Source organism: Lethenteron reissneri, chromosome 55 (assembly GCF_015708825.2).
Source record: "Lethenteron reissneri isolate LAM-NWPU_2019-01 chromosome 55, ASM1570882v1, whole genome shotgun sequence".
NCBI lineage: Eukaryota > Metazoa > Chordata > Hyperoartia > Petromyzontiformes > Petromyzontidae > Lethenteron > Lethenteron reissneri.
The window spans coordinates 557,632-571,064 of NC_083833.1; the positions used below are offsets into that span (position 1 = coordinate 557,632).

A 13,433-nucleotide genomic window follows, 5' to 3' on the forward strand; every position below is an offset into this window, starting at 1 on the left:
GGGCATCGCGGAGAGACGGAGAGAGACGCCGCCGCCACGCCGAGACGACGTTTCCCCCCCACCCCCACACAGAGGAGCTCTGGTGGCATCGACACCCGACATCACCACCACGGCCATGCCAATGCCTCCCCCGCCCTCCCTCCCTCTCTCTCATTTCTGCCTGTAACAGACGATTAGGGACAAGTGCTGTGAGCGAGTAGCACCTATGAAGGCCTGTGCGGCACACCAGGGGGTGGGTGGCCATCACCACACCCGGCCGCCTTTGTCTCCCTAGTGGCGATCTTTACACACTGCAGCAGGTACTCATTTGAGGATGAGTCGACCTCGGGAAGGCCCAGAACCAGTTCAGATCATCGTCACTGGTGTTAACCGTGAGCGGGAATGGAACTCGGGACACCGGGTTCGTAGCGCAGCGCGCTAACCTCGACACTAACGCTCCCACTGCGCGCACACACACGCACGTACACACACACACGTACACACACACACGTACACACACACGTACACACACACACACGTACACACACACACACGTACACACACACACACGTACACACACACGTACACACACACGTACACACACACACACGTACACACACACACGTACACACACACGTACACACACACAACCTGCACTTCTTCGACTTACAATTTATTGGGGTTTTTTTGTTATTACCGGTAATCTCATTTTAAAACACCAAAACGTGGTTTTGCCGGCTTGCCGCACAGACGGGAACGTTTGCGGCAATAAACGTGACGGGCTCAGCTCGACGGGCGGTCGTGAACGAGCGTGGGACACGTGGTACCGATCGCGTGGTCACGTGGTACGGATGGCGTGATCACGTGGTACCGATGGCGTGATCACGTGGGGCCTGCTGCCGTGCAGTTTGTTTGTGCGGATGCCGTGCACGTGCACGCGCGCGTGCCGAATGAGCGAATTGGTGATCGAAGTCGCGGTCGAGTCGACTGCCGCTTGCCCGGCTCTCACAATTCGGTTGAAGTCAAATGTCGAAGTCGATCGCTGGTTATTCTTCTACCGATCGTTTCCACAACCGCAAACCCCGAACCGCGAACAAACCTCTCGTCTCCTGGGCACAGCCACAACTCGCCGCGCGTTCCATCGCGAATCTCCAAGTCGCTAACCCCCAGACGACATCGAACCCCTGGCATCCCGCACATCCATCGTTGCGTTCGGAGCGCCGACTTATGCCCCCCAAAATGAGGAGCCAAAGGGAAGACGTTTACCGGAGTAACCCTGCCTCGAGATGTACCCGTAGTCTGCAAGCGGAAGTGATCTCTTCCGATCGTAGCTCGAGGCCGCCCTGAGCACACGCAGTCTCCTGCACACGGTTACACGTCTTGGCGGAGCCGAGTCTGAGCACGAGCTGTACATTCGCCCAACTTTAGTTTTTTGACGCTTTTTATTTTATTTTGGCGAGTAAGGGGACCGCTGCGAAAAACCGAGACTCGTCTCAGTCTCCCGAGTTCAGTTCTCAGACCGGTGAAGAGGATGCCACCGTCTTCACCAGAGCCGGAGGCCTCTCTTCCCCGTGGCCAGGTCTACAAGTCTGCGACGTCTCGGTGACGGATCCGTCGATGTTCCCACACTGACACTGGCCGCTCCGGTGACGCTGCCGCCGGGGTATCAACGCGCTCCAATGTTCTATCTGACACTGAAAATGGGCAATTGTTTGTTTTACTCTGGGAGCTCTTCTATAAAAGTAGGCGCAAGATCGCCGTTGGTTGAGCGCTGATCCCCGAAACAAAGACATCGTCTCCGGTGCTGCTCCAGTTGTCTTTATTAAATTAGCAATCGATGCAAATATACGTTGGGTATTGAACCACACAACATATAATCATTAATTAATTATTATATCCTCCAATAACCATCGCGACTGAATATTTTGATTGCTCCATCCGACCCTGACGCTTGCCGCTGTATATTTGGAGATTGCGTGTGGCGAGATGTTAACTACCTCGCTCGGTAGGCAAGAGGTCAGAGGTTTAAATCTTGACTAAAAGCTTTCGTGACTGCAGGAATTCATATTCTTTGGGTCTTTCGGTAAAGTCACGTAGATAGGTTCAAATTAATATATATATTTTTTATTTTTATTAATTTGTACCGATCTACGTGACCTATGTACGTGACCTTACCGAAAGACCCAACTAATAGGTCCGAGGTTCGATCCCGACCCTGACGTCTGCGTGTCTCTCTCCCTCGCCGTGGTCGCGTGCGCTTTACTCCGGGTCCTCCGGCTATTCCCTCCAACATTTAGAATCGCAACCAACGCGCGTTTAGAGTGTTTGGCTGCTACACATTTGCACACGATGACGACGATGAGCCACTTCGTTGAGCTGTCATTTGTGACGGCCAGGTCGCTTCTGAAAAAAGAGCTACAAAGCCCAGTGGGGCCCTGTCCTGGTTAAATACAAAATATAGTTTAAGTGTATTATTATTATTCTTATTATTTTAAAACCAAAACATAAACGTCTTTGTGGACGCCGATGCTTTTGTCGCAAACATCGCAGGCGGCCGCTATCGATGCTTTCCCTCTGCGTCCCATTCCCCGGGCGGCCTGCGGGCCCAACGGCCTCAGCACAGCCGACCCATCCCCACCACCAATAACAACAACAATCAGCCACTAACAACACGTCCCAGTGGGTGACTTGCCGCAGCTTTGCCGCTTCGGTGTCGCCACCCAACGCATCGCACACTCGGCGTGCGAGCGTGTGAACGACGAGAGGATCGGTAAGTGTGGAAGGCGGACTGCGGTGGGAGAGCAAAACTCCCGACACGGGCAGGACCCCCCCCGCCCCCGGTCACGCGTCGGTCACATCCATCGGGGAGAACCCCGCGGAGAGAGCGGCAATGGGTCCCCTCACACCAGACATTAGTCACACACCAGTCTACACAACCCCCCAATCATAACGTTAAACCACGCGATAAACAGCAAAACACAAAACACCCAGATCCCAGATTATAGCCCCAGTCCCTGACGCCCCTGCTGCGTGCGGCGTTAGTTAGGGTCCCCACATTCTACACTGTCGGCCAAATCCGGACGGACACCGCTCTCAGTCAGCCCCAGGCCGATCAACCCGTGCCGTGCAACTGTCGTAAAGTTCTGGCACGAGTCCCACCAAACTCTCCGGCACAAGTCAATTCCTGCAAATCCGGAAGCGGATGCCCAATTTACCGGGGACTGTCCGGGTCAAAACCCGGACCGGTGGCCACCCTTGTAGCTCATCGGATTCCTGCAGTCCTAAAGATTCTCATTCTGATACTCGACTTGGCAAGAGCCGGACGATGACGAGGCTAACGCACCGCGAGCGGGTAAGAGCCGCTGCCGGTGGTGGCTAAGCGTGGGGCGGACAGCCAGACTCTCGTGGCCCCGCCGTTCATCTCTCTGATTGGCTGCAAGCCACACACGTGCGTACGGTTAACAACCGTTTCCCTGTTCTGATGACGTACACATACGTGTACTTCACCGAATGACTGAGTGGCCAATTCACCAAGTCACCGAGTCACGGAGTGACTGAGTCACCGAGGAGTGGCCAATTCACGACGTACGTCATCGGAACTGGAATCGGAAGGAAAAGGCCACGCGGCAGGGGCCGTGGCACTTCGTTGGCGCTGCTAACCGTCGAGTTGCGGCGGCGGTCGTGTCGCTACGGTTCTCTGCGGTGAGTAACGACGTCTTTGTAAAAACAACAGAGCCGCTGCTGCGAGGCCTCTAAAATACAATGTAACGCTGAAACCGCTCACGCGTTTACGAGATTCGGCGGTGACTGGGACACCACCACCCCATAACTTTCAGACGTCTCGGAACGGGAAAGGGGTTCATCTCCAATTAAACGTGAGGAGCAGGAAGGGCAGCTTCAGGTGAGCCCTGCGGCCCAAGCACACAACTCCTGTCTCTCAATCCGCCTGTCCTGGCGAGGGCCGCGGCGGCAGCGCGTTGAGTCGTCGTGGTCGAGGCCTCCCTTTCCCTGGCGACGGACTCTATCACTCCTACACTATACACTACAGTATACACTACACTATACACTACACTATACACTACTACACTATACACTACACTACTACACTATACACTACACTACTACACTATACACTACACTACAACACTATACACTACACTACAGTATACACTACACTACAGTATACACTACACTACTACACTATACACTACACTACTACACTATACACTACACTACTACACTATACACTACAGTATACACTATAGTATACACTACACACTACAGTATACACTACTACACTATACACTACTACACTACACTATACACTACAGTATACACTACACTATACACTACAGTATACACTACAGTATGCACTACACTACTACACTACAGTATACACTACACTGCTATACACAGACTCTAGCTCTTCCTGGGTAATTCGCAGGCCAGCCGAGCGACACAGTCCCACCGCCAGCAGCGTGTCCTGGGCCGGCCCCGGGGTCTTGGCCCAGTGAGACGTTTCTGCTGCTGCCGCTGCCCGGTAGAGTCCCGGGGGGGGGGGGGGGGGGGGGAGTCTACCGGGGGGCATCCTCACCGGGTGCCAGAACCACCTCAACTGGCTCCTATTCCCTATTCTTACTTCTCAATCTCCCTGCACTACTGCACTGCTCTCTTACTTCGTCGTCGCTTTCGGAGTTTTGACTGAGCCAGGTCACCGTTGCCAAGTCGTACCACCCCACTCGCTGGGAGTAACTTCTCACCCGAACAAACAACATGAAATCGACCCCATCCAGTGTCTCCCAGCCCTCGCGGCTCCCCACAACGCCGTCCATTACCCAGCCCCCCCCCTCCCCCGGTGACCCGGGTGACCCAACTCGAGGGGACTCTTTGGGGAAGTGGGCGGTCTGTGGGATCAGCTGGTCAGCTGGTCAGGCGGCTCTGCTCAGGAGTTGCAGTGCCTCGCAGTGCGTGGGTGCGACCTGTCCACAAGTCTCCACTTGTGTATATAAAAGAAGAAGACGAACAGAAGATCTATAAATACAATGCGTCGACAACCACGCACGTGTTGGCCTCGCTAATGCCCTGCCGCAGCCTCAACAGGGCCCAGTTGCTAAAAAGTCAAGCGGTCCATACACCTTGTCATATACGTGTCTCTAAATGTAAAGAATAAAAGTGTTTTTGTTTTTTTTAAACACATCCCATAAGCCCGCGATGCTCTTCCCAGCAGAGTACGAGATGTTATCGCCACTGGTTCAACACACGCAGACTCCGGAATGGTCGAGGCATCCAGTGTCTCGTCAGCAGATCTGGTTTCGACATTCACAGCGGTCCAGATTTGTGTGTGGTGGCCACCACCGCCGCAGGCCACAGCCCCACATCATCTTAGTCAGCTGTGCACGATACACTGCGATAGACGTTCAACAGAACAACCGCCGCACACACCGGTGCCAGATATCAACACAAATCAATTCCTGCCGCAACCCACAAAACGTCAGGAGCCAATTCCCCGCCGCCTCTCAGATTTCTCGTCGTCCCTTTTCTCCGTCTACTCCGTGTCCCGTTGTGATGCTGGGCCCCAGCCTATTGCCAGCTGGCTGTCGACCGGCTCCTGTCCATGTGTGTCTGTGTGTCCGTGCGTGTGTGTGTCTGTGTGTCTGTGTGTGTCTGTGTGTGTGTGGGTCTGTGTGTGTGTATCTGTGTGCGTGTCGTGAGGAGCGGTGGTGCTAGCAGTTAGCGCCCTGCGCTACGAAGCCGGTGACCCGCGAACGATTCCCGCTCACGGCCAACACCGGTGACGATCGTCTGAACCGCTCCTGAGCCTCCCCTCGGTCAACTAAGCAACAAATGAGTATCTGGTGCGGTGTGTAAACATCGCCACGAGGGAGACAAAGGCGGCCGGGCGTAGTGTTGGCCACCCACCCCCTCGTGTGTCACAGTGCCGGCCTTCACAGCGCTACTCGAACAAAGCGTCGCCCCAACCTGGCGACTTCACGCAACATCGCGCGGCCCCTCACGCGGGGGGAGCCCCCCCCCCCCCCCGTGTAGGGGGTCTGCATGCATCACAACTGTCTCAGCGATATCTCAATTCGATAATTTCCACTCTTTCAGAACGCTCACCTTAGCCGAATTTAGCTTCTGCTGCTTCCTACCGCATTAAACATATTCGGACCGACAGGCGTGTGGATTTCTAGTCATTAAAAATTAGGGCTGGACCCATTGTAATTCCTGCAGCCTATAACCCGTATAAATGCATTCACTCACAACTATTGACAATCCGCATAATACAATGCAATCAGTGCCAATATGTATTTGTGTTACACAGCAGTTCTAAGCAGCATGGAGCTGAATTTCTGTCAAATCATATTTATATAAACAGGAAGTTTTATATTGTTGTGATATCTCTGACGGATGGGGTTTCCCGACATGACATGTGGCTTGCACACTGCCTTTAGGGGTTACCAGGATTGCATTTTAAATGTATATGTCTTGATGCCATTAACGCCACCATTTGTGCAGTTTACTCTGATGAAATCTGTAGCCAGATTAAATTATCTTGCCCCATGCAGGATGGTTTCCTGCACAAGTGGGTGAATGACAAATGCAGCCTCATTGCAACCAAATACAGTCACGGAGTCTATGGTACAATGGTTGGTTGATCTTAGAGTTTAGAGTAATTAAAGCCTGTATGCAAATTATTTGGGTTACTGACTTAGAAGACACTTGAACTCCTGAGTGCTGTAATTAAGTCAATCGGCAGATTAACTCTTCTTAATTGTCCTCCTTGTCAACATTGTGGTAGATAAACACTGCCACGAACCACTTGGGCGGACACACACGATGACAACTGCATGGATCGCTCGTTTACCATTACAGCTGACAAGTGCTGTGCTGGAATGGGCTTCTCGTACGAGTAGCACGGTTGGCTATGTACGGTGCGAAAGAAGTTCAACGTACATACAGCATCAATACAACATACACAAAGCTTGACTTGAAGCTTTCGTGACTGCAGGAATTCATATTATTTGGGTGTTTCGGTAAAGTCATGTAGATAAGTAAAATAGAGACAAAAAACTACGAAGTTTCGTAGTTGTTTTGTAACCTATCTACGTGACTTTACCGAAAAACCCCAAGGGTTCGCAATAAGCTTTGTTGCTATCACAACCGCAGCTTTGTGCACGGGGCGGCTGCTTCGTGCACAATCGCTTATTCTTATACGACGGTTTTTTGAGTTAAAAGCGGAACGACAAACATCTTTAAGTACATTGTTAGGGGTGTGATAATGACGCTTTAAGACGTATTGTAAATTGGCCATACCTCGCTGGGTACTTGAGCTGCAAAGTGCAACAAAGAAATTGACGACTGAAAGTTTTGCCTTCTCTCCAGACTAAGTCATAACCCCCATCTCTCAAAGAAAAACTTGTCTTGTGGAAGAGTGACATGTCGATTGTGTGTGCACATCTTTTTGTACATTGCTCATCTCCTTACTATGCTAGTTTTTTTGAGTAGAATTATACATATAATGTTAAACATCTCTCTCTCCCTCTCTCTCTCTTGTTTTTTATGATCAGTGGAAACAAGAAGATGCTCAGGTGTAGTCGGCACTTTGCTTCATTTCTCCCCTTCTCTCTCCCTCTCTCCCGCTCTCTCTCAATGCACGCTCTCCCTCCCCCACGCTCTCTCTCTGATGCACGACGACTGCACGCGCGAGTGGACGAGCGGGTTCCGTGCTTCTCCCTCCTCCTGCTCCTCCTCGCGTCCTCACGCAGCGAGTGGCCTCGCATTGCCGCCGCGTCGGCGTGAGCCCGTGCACACGCGGGTGCCTGTGTGTGCGTGTGCTTGTGTGTAGGTGCGTGCCTGTGTGTGCGTGCCTGTGTGTGCGTGTGCTTGTGTGTAGGTGCGTGCCTGTGTGTGCGTGCCTGTGTGTAGGTGCGTGCCTGTGTGTGCATGTGCTTGTGTGTAGGTGCGTGCCTGTGTGTGCGTGTGCTTGTGTGTGCCTGTGTGTGCGTGTGCTTGTGTGTAGGTGCGTGCCTGTGTGTGTGCGTGCCTGTGTGTGTGCGTGCCTGTGTATAGGTGCGTGCCTGTGTGTGTGTGTGCGTAGGTGCGTGCCTGTGTGTGCGTGCCTGTGTGTGCGTGTGTGCCTGTGTGTGTGCGTGCCTGTGTGTGTGTGCGTGCCTGTGTGTGTGTGCCTGTGTGTGTGTCTGTGCTGTGTGTACTGGTGTGTCTGTGCTGTGTGTGCCTGTGTCTGTGCTGCGTGTACTGGTGCGTCAGGTGTGTTGCTGTTCTGTGTCCGCCTCTGCTGCGCTCCCCTTGCCCTCCGAGCTGTCGTCTGCAACACAAAGCCACGCGGCGCAGCTGTCAGGGACTGCGGCAGTGGGGCGCTCCCCACGTTGATATTGAGTCTGAAATCTGACGTCACATTTCTATTCAAATATAAACTTCCGTAGGCACCGGGTCCACAAACAAACCGAATAAACTACTTCAAAAAGTTGCCATTGCACTTTTAGGATGGGTGGGGGGCCCAATAATCCAAAATGTTGTTTAAAAAAACAAGTGTTTTACTTATATTTGTGCAACACTTAAAACCTTTCCTGTCTGCTTATATTCACCCCGTCACTCATATTCTCCTCGACAAATCTCTCGTGATTACGTAGAATGCCAATTCCTATCGCTGGCCGCCGTCTCGCTCTTGCCCAACCCCGCCCGGCGTCTGTGATCATGAACTCGTCTCTCCGACCGCAGCGGTCAGCGCGCTCCAGTTTCAGCTTTCTCAAATCTCACCCCCAAAGACAAAGATCTCCCGTATAGCCTGTAACAGACTACTGGGGCAAGTGCTGTTAGCGAGCGCCTACGAAGGCCGGCACGGCACACGAGGGGGTGGGTGGCCAGCACCACGCCCGGCCGCCTTTGTCTCTCCAGTGGTGATGTTTACACATCGCACCAGGTACTCATTTGAGGTTGAAGCGACCTAGGAGAGGCCCAGGACCGGTTCAGATAATCGTCACCCGTGTTGGCCGTGAGCGGGAATTGAACTCGGGTCGCCAGGTACGTAGCGCAGCGTAGCGCTAACCGCTACACCACCGCTCCCCACTGCCCCCCACCGCCGCCACCCTCCCCCCGCCACTCCCGCCACCTCCGTCCACCCAGCAGTGCGATAGCATGGTGAGTCGTGCGGTGGGGTGGAGTGTGGGCGACTCCCACCCCGTCAAACGAAAAACACTTTTAACAGCAGCAGCAAAAATGCCAAAAGGGCACAACCGTGCCGCCGACAAACGGGTGCTGGGATGCCCAGCGGTGCTGCCGTGCTGCCGTGCGTGCTGGGATCGTGCGACGTTACCCAGCATGCCCTGCAGCCTGTGGAAGAAGCCCGACTGCTTGGGCACTTGGCCCGACCGGCGGTTCTCCTCCTGCAGTTTGTAGAGCTCCGAGTCGCGGTCCACGCTGCTCAGTCTCACCCTGCGTACCGCCACCACCACAACCGCATTGTCATAACAGGTCAAAGTGATTTCCTGCTCGCATGAGCATTGAGGCGGTGCTCATGTCCCACTGAGCCAGTGGTGTAAATTCCCTATTCCTATGACGGGGGCGAGTCTGTCCGTAGAACAACCCACTGTGGCCTTCCCCGTGAGGTGGCCCCAATTTTATCGACCCCCGGATGGACGACAGGCCAACCAGGATTTGAACTTCGCGAACATCCCCCCATCGCAAGCCGCTCGCTTAGCCGCCGTGCCGCCTGGCCGGACTTGTGTTCACAAGGCCACAACAGGGTGTCAGGGACTTGCGGCCACAAGGCAACAACAGGATGTCCTGCGTACCGATGGGGGGGGGGGGGGGGGGGATAATTGAAGGCGATCGAGTCGGATAGATCGTGGGCAGAGAGTCTTGTGCGCGGAACGGATTCTCTCAATAACCATTCTCTCGTCTCCCCACCCACTCCCCGATACAAAACGACATTCTCAAACACCACGGTACCTAATTCACGAGATTCTCATTAGAAAAAAAAGCTACCAATGTCATCGTTGCTATCATGCGTATTTGTGATTTGGAGATTAAAAAACTGGTATCGGAATATCACTGCTGCAGCACGCGTCACCCCACGTGCTCCAAGACAAAATGTGCCGATGTCAACAGCACCGGTACCGACCACCGGGCAATTCCACTCAGCTCCTGATCTCTCTCTCATCTCTTTTCGAGCCACTTGCCGTGCCCATGCGGCCCCCTCAATCTGGGCCAGACGAGCGCTCTCTTGGGTCACGTGGTGGCTGGGAGTGCGAGAGAGTGCGCGCGTACGTGCAAGTATGTGTACAGTATGCATAACAAGTCGGCTTTCGCGACCAATATCCACAGTAGAGGTGTTTTGGGTTAGATGGCATAAATATAAATGTGTCGTTAAACCCGCCCCACCCGTCACAGCCAATTAGTAAGGTCTGTCACGTAAACAGAACGTGCCAATTCGTCACCAGGACAGCACGAACCGGTTGTGTGTTGGACAGTGAACCCACGACAGCATTGCACCCGATTGGCTCACAAGTGACGACATCGCATTCACCCCGTCGACTTCAGGCCGAAACAGGACGAGGACGTCTCCACAGCTCTGTGGCTGCCCGCCTGATGATGATGCTGCTGCTGGTTGTTGTTGTTGTGATTACTGGCGAAACGCCACGCTACTCGAATGGTAAATGTTGAACTTATTTCGCACGGCACGTAGCCAACGGTGCTCATCGGAGGTGCAAGTGCGTGTGTGTGCGCGCGTGTGTGCGTGTGTGTGTGCGTGAGTGTGTGTGAGTGTGTGCGTGTGTGTGTGCGTGAGTGTGTGTGAGTGTGTGTGTGAGTGTGTGCGTGTGTGCGTGTGTGTGTGCGTGAGTGTGTGTGAGTGTGTGTGTATGTGAGTGTGTGCGCGTGTGTGAGTGTGTGCGTGAGTGTGTGTGAGTGTGTGTGTGCGTGAGTGTGTGTGAGTGTGTGTGTGAGTGTGTGTGTGAGTGTGTGCGTGAGTGTGTGTGAGTGTGTGTGTGCGTGAGTGTGTGTGAGTGTGTGTGTGAGTGTGTGTGTGAGTGTGTGCGTGAGTGTGTGTGAGTGTGTGTGTATGTGTGTGTGCGCGCGAGTGTGCATGAGTGTGTGTGTGCGTGAGTGTGTGTGAGTGTGTGCGCGTGTGTGTGAGTGAGTGTGCGCGCGCGTGTCTGCATGTGCATGCACATGTGCGTGTGTCCGCGTGTGTCCGCGCGTGTGCGTGTGTGTACGTGGGTGTGCGTGGGTGTGCGTGTGTGTACGTGGGTGTGCGTGGGTCTGCGTGGGTGTACGTGGGTGTGTGTGGGTGTACGTGGGTGTGCGTGGATGTGCGTGGGTGTACGTGGATGTGCGTGGGTGTGCGTGGGTGTGCACTACTCACGGGCGTCTCGGGGTCGGCCGGCTGTAGTTATCTCCGGCGAACGGAGAGAAAGGAGACATGGGGCTTCCAGGGTAGCTTCGGTCCTGACGGCACATAGACAAAGATCAACCCCCCGTGTGCGTCACAAAGACAAAGATCACCCCCCGTGTGCGTGGGGAGCCTTCGCAGACAGTCGGCAGGAGGCTGAGTTCGCCTCGGGAAGGCCCAGGACCAGGTCGGATCATCGTCACTGGGGCTGGCCGCCAGCGGGAATGGAACTCGGGTCGCCGGGTTTTTAAACGATACACGCTTGACTCAAACACATCACACGCTCAACACACACACTCAACACACACACACACTCAACACACACACACACTCAACACACACACACTCACGCTCAACACACACTCAACACACACACACGCTCAACACACACTCAACACACACACACACTCAACACACACACACTCACGCTCAACACACACTCAACACACGCTCAACACACACGCTCAACACACACGCTCAACACACACACACTCGGAGGGCCTGCTGCTGCTGCTGCGTCCCCATGGCCACTCAACACCAGGCCAGCTCGCTGCACCAATTGCTGCATGGAGTGCTGCCCACTGACCCCACTTGGGGAGGAGGGGGGGACAAGGGGAAGGACTTCTATGACAGCTGCAGGCTTAGTGCGGCCTGGAAGCGAATCACGAAGTAAGTGTAAGATGAGGAGATCGAACATGTGGTGCGCGATGTGGTGGGACTCGTGGCATGTGGTGGGACACGTGGCATGTGGTGGGACACGTGGCATGTGCTGAAAGAGAGCTCCACAGCTCAGTGGGGCCTCACCTGGGTGAAATACAAAGCCGAGTTTCAATTTCACCCGGCGGCAGGATCGACAGGGAATCTGTAACTGGCTGCAACGATGATGACACGACGTCTATTAAGGAGGCTAGCCCTCCAGTGGCTACGTTACAGAGATCAGCAGCGGTTTGACCCCTTGATGCGCACCGCCCTCTCTCGCGTCCACCACCGTGACCTCTTCCGGCGTCCACTCCGGTAATCTGACGCCTGTAAATTCCATCGCTTCAACGACGGAAGCCCTCAACACCCCCCCCTCCCCGCCCGGTTACTCGTACACCTGAACCGAGAGAAGCAAGGTTATTATTATTACTACTACTACGTGTAAGTGCGTGGAGGGTGAGGCGTGGGAGAAAGACGACGATGGTGGTGGTGGTGATGATGCTGGGAGGGATTTGCCTCTGCATGTCAACCCCGAGCCTGTGCGGTGCGTCGTTCCCAGCGTTGTCTCCGCTGCGCCCCCCACCCCTCTCTCTCTCCCCCGCATCGTCCTGTGGAGGCAACCGCTGCTGCTGCTGCCTGTCTGCTGCTGCTGCTGCTACTGCTGCTGCTGCCTGCTACTGCTGCTGTCTGCTGCTGCCTGCTACTGCTGCTGCCCGCTATTGCCTTCTACTGCTGCTGCCTGCTCCTGCTGCTCCTGCTGATGCTGCTGCTGTCTGCTGCTTTTGCCTGCTGCTGCTGCCTGTTGAAGCAGGTCGCGGTTCACCGCGTCCTGGGCACGTGACGGGGAAGCCGAGGCAACGCACCGGTCTCACCAGTTCCACGGGCGCGTTGAGCCCGAGGAATTGGAGCTATTTGTGAGCTTCGCCCTCCCGCCGTGGCTCAGCTGTTGGCACTCACCTGGTTTGTCGCGACCAACGCGTGACCACCGCGTGACCACCGAATAGATAAGCGGTCGATAATAACCCTCACATCCCCATATCTATCCCCTCCACGCAAATATTTGTCGTGTTTTTTACACGCATCCCATCAGCCGCACGCTTCTTCTGGGAGCGCAGAATTTCAATGGCGTTCGTTCCAACACGAGCCAACTCTTTCACCGGTTTCGACACTGGGCAGAGTAAATTGCATCGCACAATTCCCCATTTGTTGTATATTTTTCACGAGGGCAATTGTTCCGCGTTTCTGCTACGTGCTCGCCGGCTATTTCGGGTGTCGCACACGCCCGAGAGTGGCCCCCCAGAGGAAGGCGCCCCTCTTTCTCCACCCCCCCCACCCCCTCGTGCGC

The 13,433-nt window shown here is 54.4% G+C and overlaps 1 protein-coding gene across 1 annotated transcript in view; it reads right to left on the minus strand.

Annotated features, from left to right (window-relative positions):
* Positions 1–1,781: 1,781 nt before the first annotated feature.
* Positions 1,782–13,433, minus strand: part of LOC133356638 (PDZ and LIM domain protein 4-like) — a 44,107-nt gene continuing 32,455 nt past the window's right edge. Inside the window, exons 5-7 of the mRNA XM_061574261.1 lie at positions 11,363–11,445; positions 9,314–9,432; positions 1,782–8,305 (exon numbers count right to left, since the gene is read on the minus strand). Coding sequence (XP_061430245.1) covers positions 8,244–8,305; positions 9,314–9,432; positions 11,363–11,445 — 264 coding nt within the window. The 3' untranslated portion in view covers positions 1,782–8,243. The remainder of the gene's footprint in view (positions 8,306–9,313; positions 9,433–11,362; positions 11,446–13,433) is intronic.